The sequence below is a fragment of the Bidens hawaiensis genome, unplaced genomic scaffold (assembly GCF_021521415.1).
Source record: "Bidens hawaiensis isolate Kalapana, Puna unplaced genomic scaffold, B.hawaiensis_p1.1 tig00040667_1, whole genome shotgun sequence".
Taxonomy (NCBI): Eukaryota; Viridiplantae; Streptophyta; class Magnoliopsida; order Asterales; family Asteraceae; genus Bidens; species Bidens hawaiensis.
Window position 1 is genome coordinate 1 of NW_027497193.1, and position 6,739 is coordinate 6,739.

At 32.4% G+C, this 6,739-nt stretch overlaps 1 protein-coding gene across 1 annotated transcript; it reads right to left on the minus strand.

Moving 5' to 3' along the window:
• Positions 1 to 1,612: 1,612 nt before the first annotated feature.
• On the minus strand, positions 1,613 to 6,120 carry LOC143592297 (ras-related protein RABE1c-like). Its single transcript, XM_077072245.1, has 8 exons — positions 5,972 to 6,120; positions 4,821 to 4,893; positions 4,625 to 4,725; positions 2,545 to 2,610; positions 2,347 to 2,444; positions 2,196 to 2,258; positions 2,020 to 2,112; positions 1,613 to 1,887 (listed from the first exon to the last, which is right to left on the minus strand). Exons 1-8 carry the CDS (start codon positions 6,042 to 6,044, stop codon positions 1,804 to 1,806), a joined length of 651 nt encoding a protein of 216 aa, XP_076928360.1. The 5' UTR covers positions 6,045 to 6,120; the 3' UTR covers positions 1,613 to 1,803.
• Positions 6,121 to 6,739: the final 619 nt, after the last annotated feature.

Consider the following 6,739-nt stretch of genomic DNA (forward strand, 5'->3'; position numbering starts at 1 on the left):
TGTATCACCCTAAGGCTGTATACTATGGTGAGGGGCATCGAAGCCCCTCCACAGTGCCACTCAGCGCCACGTGGGCACTGGGGGCTTCGAAACCCTTCTCCATAACACCTCACTATGGTAAAAGCCTCCTTGGGCGCCCCATTATATATATAAATATATATGTATGTGGATGAGAGAGAGAGAAGGTGTCGGTCGTCTGATCCCCCCCCCTCCGCGCCCGCCTCCACAGCGCCCCCCGGTGGTGTTCCTCCTCCTTCGGCGCCCTACCCCCCCCCCCCCCCACCCCAAGGCGCCCATAGCGGCCAGCCTAATTGGAATGGAGAATCTATTAAAAGAGGAGTTATTACATCGAAACAAATGACATATTGGTTTAGCATGTTTATTCTAAATAATTTTTTTTATTTGTAAAACTTATGTTTTTTTGACCCACTTTAATCCGTCAAGTAAACAGCTCCAATGAAATTCTAATTGATTTTTTTATCAGTCAGTTTTAACTTAATAGAGTGAGAAAAATATTCTAATTAAAAAAAAATGATAAAACGCACCAAACAAGCATAATCTGAAAATCCTAATTCTTAGCCACTTACCATAAATCAAGCATACACAAAACCAGATTAATTGAAAACTAGGATATGACCCGATACATGGGTGGTTAAGAAAATACAACAAAAAGGTTAAACTGAATAATTTGCATAATAACATATCTTATGAATTCATAAGATATAAATAATTTTCTAAAACACATAGATTAATAAGAATAATTTGTATTTGTATTAGAAAATAAAAATGGAAGGTTGTGAATCTTTATCAATTAAGAAAAAGAAAAGGTTACCATCAATTCATTTTAATTGAGTTGGTAAGTCACAAACATTTTAAAAAGCAAGGTAATGAGTTCGATTTCCACCAACAACATATTTTTTATTTTATCATTCATAAAGTGGAAATTATAAAAATGAAAACTTGTACATTTGGCAATCTATGTGGAGTGTTTAGTTATAAGTAAACGTGTGAGAATTATGAAGAAATTCAAACTAAGAATTCTAAGTGACAGAAACTTTTGGGTAGAATTCTGTTTTTCCCAAATAATAAAATGTGGCCCAAAATAATCTTTTGCCGATTAATAATCAATTGATTATAATATATTTGCCTTAATTATTCGAATAAGATTGTTTATTAAATTCTTAAAACTATATAATATTTAACACCAAAAATGAAAATCTACAATTTCTGTTTGATTTTCACGCAAAACCGAACCTGAATTGAATGTTTAGGTTTAGTCTTTTCAGGTCAATTTTCCAGTTCAATGCACACCATTACTGGCTCCACCATCAACAGCACAACGTTTGCCACCACCACCGCCGCCATGGTGGCCAATGCCGCCACAATCACCACTCCCCTTACCGCATCACAATTTCCGAATCCTCCTTTTTTTCAGATTCTAGTTTCTATGTATAAAGAAATTCGTATTCAACTTCTATTAATTCAAATCCCGATTCCTTACACCCCTCATATAATTTTATCACTTTCTCACTCAAATATTCTTTTACAATTGTATCTCCCATCTAAACATATAATTTGTCTTTTAACGATAACATTATACTACTTGTTGCGACACAACCTAGCAGTGAAACAAGAAGACTGTAAAGAAATTCAAAAGCAGCTGAAATCCAGTAATTAAAACCTATGTTTCACACACTAACACATCATCTGTTTTTTGTTTCTTAAAAAAATTGCAAATAAGTTGAAAATTACAACTCCCCCACACCTCAAATATCACGGTGTCGTCACAATTAAACTTAATTTTTAAGAACCACAACATGCAGATTTCTGTGCAGCTTGACCATTCGGAGCGGCCCCATCTGCTTGATTAATCTTAATTGTTGCTGGCTGCAAATCATGCAAACCAAACATAACTTACACACACGCATATACTATACGTGTACATATATGTATAGATATACATATACATTTTATCATTTTATGTTCAAGAGTTTAATAATATATTGGACTGGTATTTACCTCAGCCTTGGTGTCGGTATCTGAAAGCCTCTGCTTGATATCCTTCGCGATTGAAAAAAAAACTTGTTCCACATTCAGATTAGTTTTTGCACTCTACCCATCACAAAATGTTATGACATTATTATTTATTGTTTGTTACATTTAAAGGAAAATAAAATCACTGGCAATATACGTACGGTTTCAAAGAATTTAATGCCATATTCGTCTGCAAGTGCCTGTCCCTTAGCAGTAGGTACCGCCTATCAATAAAAGATTGTCACGTGTCTAATTTTCCAATTCAAAAAGAATAAATGGGATCGCCAAATATTAAATAAAAACTAAAAGTACCCTTTTGCTTTCATCCATATCGGCTTTGTTTCCCACCAAGATCTTGTTAACATTATCAGAAGCGTGTTGTTCGATGTTCCGTATCCAGTTTCTTATGTCTGGAAATATAATAATTTAAACTGTTAAAAGACTTGAAAATATTATTAAAAAGTTATTAAATATATAAATTTTTTAAAAGTGGAGGGGAAAAAACCTTACTGTTGAAAGATGACTCATCTGTAACATCATACACCAACAAAATACCCATGGCTCCTCTGTAATACGCTGAAGTTTTCCAAAAAAAAAAAAAAAACAGAAAGTGCATTACATAAAATAAAAACAATTTTTATGAATATGTTTTAAACACAAAATAAAACAATTTTCCTGAATAGACTGCTTCTTTTGTGTCTTAAGTCTTGTATCTAACCCTAAGAGAGGTTGGAACCTGTAGATAGGCTTGTAAGTGAACCAAATGAGCACGAATAGAGCATGTTCGTGTTCGTTCGTTTAACTTTAACCGAGCAAACGACCAGACACAAACAGTTAAACGAACAGGGTTTCTTGCTAGTGTTCGTTTGTAAAGAAAATGAATGTTTTTGCATTCTTATATGTTCATCTGTTAACAGTATAAATGAATTGTTAACAAATGTAAACGAACAAACATAACTGAGCTAAAACCAACTGAAATTAAGTGTGAACAACAGTGTGTTGGGCCTTTTGAGTTATTTAAACCAGATTAAACTGTAGCAAACGAACAAACATAAACTAACGAACATAAATGAATGTAAACAACCAAACAGAGTTGGCACTATAATCCAACAAAGTTGGCAATTTTGACCCGTTTACTTGTAAAACGGGGGGTTGATTTAAGTTGGTCTTTATCTCTAACATGTAAAATAAAATTATCTTAAAACAAAACGACTGAAAATTGTTCTAAGTGTATTTTCAATGCATAAACCCCTAAATCATTAAAAACAAATTGGATTATTATTTATTACTCAAACAATATAACTTTTGTAATTATATGGCCAATTCTTGAAAATAAACTATGAACTATGAAGTATGAACTTTCTTTGAAATTACACAAAAGTCCTCTTTATTTTGAAAAGTTAAATCTACTATTAAAAACACTTTGAAAATATCCCATATATGGTCATATAAACTTTAGGGACACAATCATGCAACAAAGGACCTTGGCATTAACTTTCAAAAGATTAAAATGATTCAATCATACAAACAAAACACCTTGTTAAAAATATAATCCATGGATTTATTCATTTATCATTAACAGATTTAATCATGCAAAAAAAAGGTCCATGGACTGTAGTTCAAATTCAAGAGAAGTATTTTAGACATGTTTTAGGCTTGTTTGGCGCTATATTAAGCTGTTATAGGTTGATTCGGGCTTGTTAAGGGCTTCTATTTGTTGAAGCCTTAACACTTGGCTTGGATTTTTTCATCAAAATAATTTTTAAATAGACACCTCTATGCGATTCAAAAAATGCTTTGTTGTTATATACAATTTTTCCATAAATGTACAAAGTGAAAACCCCTAATCTGAGCAAAATGATGATTAAATAAGTATACATAATAAAAATACCTAATTTCATTGCCAACTAAATAAACTAATACAGAACTATATCTAGTGTAAAATAAATAATCACTATTGACAATTAGATTAATGAATAGTTCACCCTTGAGTCATGTGCCCATGCAATGCGTTGTCAATGGTTTTTCATAGAGATGTGAGTCAAGGTTAAACTTTCCATTAAACTAATAGTCAATAATGATTATTCATTTTACACTAATTTTAGTCATGCTTAAGTTTAATTTGTTTGTGATGAAATAAAGTATTTTTGTTCTGCATAGGTTTTGTTACTTTATATATTTCTTTAAAATTATTTATAACTGCATGGCATTTTAAACCACATAAAGGTGCCACTTTAAAAAATGTTTTGGTAATAAAAAATTCAAACCATTTATTAAGGCTTCAACAAATTGATTACACTAGCCCTAAACAAGCCTGGAATACAACTTAAACCAGCCTAAAACATGTCTAAAGCCCCTAAAATGGTATTTTTATAATATGCAGCTTGCTTAAAAAAGCCCTCGCTTTTTAAGCACACTGCGCCTTTGGCAACTACCAATACCAATACTTATTATCTGTTTAGACCAGAAACCGTTTTGGCCCCATAATCCAACCGTATGACCCATCAATTTTGCCACCTCTATAAACCAGTAATCATTTTTGTCAATTTATTCATAAGTAAATATGCCAACAAAAGGAGAGAAAGCATACCAGTCGTAATTGTCCTGAACCTTTCTTGACCAGCTGTATCCCAAATTTGTAGTTTGATACGCTTTCCATCGAGCTCGATGGTTCTTATCTTAAAATCAATACTGTAATTCCCAATTATAGTATTCAAGGTACTTAAATTAATAATCACAAATATGTAAATCAGCATATAAGGTAGTAAACTATGAGACTAACTCACCCAATGGTAGTGATGAAACTAGTTGTGAATGAACCGTCTGAAAAACGCAAAAGTAGGCAACTCTTTCCCACGCCTAGAATGAAAAAAAAAAATTCAACAAGTTGTAATTCAGTAAAAATAGGAACCACGATCCACATTCACAATAATAGTATCAAGAGATATAAATGTGCTTGATTTTCTCAGTTTTTTTCTTTATTTTTGTTATTATTGATGTTCTCTGTTAACAAACATAACACTTTTGATTTTATCAACACTCCTGATCAGTCAGTCACTTGTTTTGAAGATTAAGAATGGACTTTTTGAATCGTAATAAACACATTATGACGCAAAAGGACAACAATATTAAACATACAAATTAAACAAGAGACTGGATTCATTATTCACGATTAAAAGCTATATATCTAGTTAAGGCTGTAAACGAACTGAACGTTCGCTGAACTGTTCGGCGGGAAATTCATTTATTTGTGCTCGTTTTATAAATGAACGAACATGAAAAAGGAATTTCATTCGATTAACTAAATGAATGAACACGAAAAAAGCCATGTCCGTTCAGTTGAGTTTGTGTACGCCTGAACGTTCGATAATGTGTTCATTTACGTCCATTTATGTTCGTTAATCTTTGTTTGTTTAGGTTTATACTTTATACATTAAAGGTTTTTAATATTCTTTAAATGACTTTTTAATCTTATCATATAGACCTAAGCAAAATTATTAACTAAAAACAAAAATGTATGAGTATTATGTTAAAAAGAAATGCTAACACAAACTTGATAGCCAAACCATTCAACCAAACCACTGACACTAAGCACGTTCTCGATTAGGTGTTCGTAAATTGTAAACAAGCGTCGTTGAACGCGTTACGAGTGCCAGACATTGAAAATTAGAGTTAACGACATACGCCAGACACGTTAAACTGCGTTGCAGGTGCCAGAAGAGTGAACGGTGCCAGATGCATAATCAACGACATACATACAGTAACAAACATACAAACTGAGCTCACACTGGATTCATCACTCACGACTAAAAACACTAAATTAACCTAGATCCGTACCAAAATCACCTTCGAAATCGCTAATACCGTGTTTTCTCACTTACAGATATTCGCAATTAGTTTAGAAATCTATGAATTAATCATATGAGAGATTACTAACCGCTATCGCCGATCAAAAGAAGCTTAATGAGGTAATCATAATCTGCTCGTGCCCTAGACGGTGGAGCAGCCATTGATTAATCCAACAAATAGCCCTAAAACACACACCTACACCTGTTCACCAATTAAAATCAAATTAAAGCTACAGGATTAGAATAGGAGGTTGTTATTAAACTACTAATCGCGATGAATACACACCAGATCGGCCATGGACAAAGAAGATGAAGAGAGAGAAATTATTATTATTATTATTATTATTATTATTATTATTATTATTATTATTATTATATTAACTGTTGTTGGTCGGTTATTGGTCGGTTTAGGTTAATTTTGATTAAATGTTCGATGTGTTTTTTAATATATATTTTTTTTTCTTTTATTTTTTCTATTTGAATCTAGTAAGTTATTTGTTTCAAGTTCAATTTTGAAGTTTTAAAGCTACAATTTGTTTGTTCTAAGCTTGGTTATGATGTTTCAAAATATGCTACATTGTTATAGACAGTTACAATATAAGTTTAAATGTTCGAAACTTGAAATAGAGGGAGATATAACATTTCGAAGAAAAAGAAACATACAAGGCTGGATTCGGTTTCGGTTAATGGATACACACTAACTGTAACCGTAACCATCACCGTCGGTGTTGTTCATATATGGCTAATACCTTTTAATTTTTTCGATTAATGGTTCTTTTTCGATTATGGTTCGTTTTCGCTCATTTGTGGGTCAAACTAAGACCATTTCACAATATTCAGCTAGAGTTAAAATGAAA

What these genes read in the sequence shown, in the direction of transcription:
- LOC143592297 (XM_077072245.1), bottom strand. Translation starts at nt 6,044, where the DNA reads ATGGCTGCTCCACCGTCTAGGGCACGAGCAGATTATGATTACCTCATT. An exon ending in AGATGAGTCATCTTTCAACA is followed by an intron (nt 2,445 to 2,544) that starts GTAAGGTTTTTT and finishes TTATATTTCCAG; the next exon opens with ACATAAGAAACTGGATACGG. An exon ending in ATACCGACACCAAGGCTGAG is followed by an intron (nt 1,888 to 2,019) that starts GTAAATACCAGT and finishes CATGATTTGCAG; the next exon opens with CCAGCAACAATTAAGATTAA.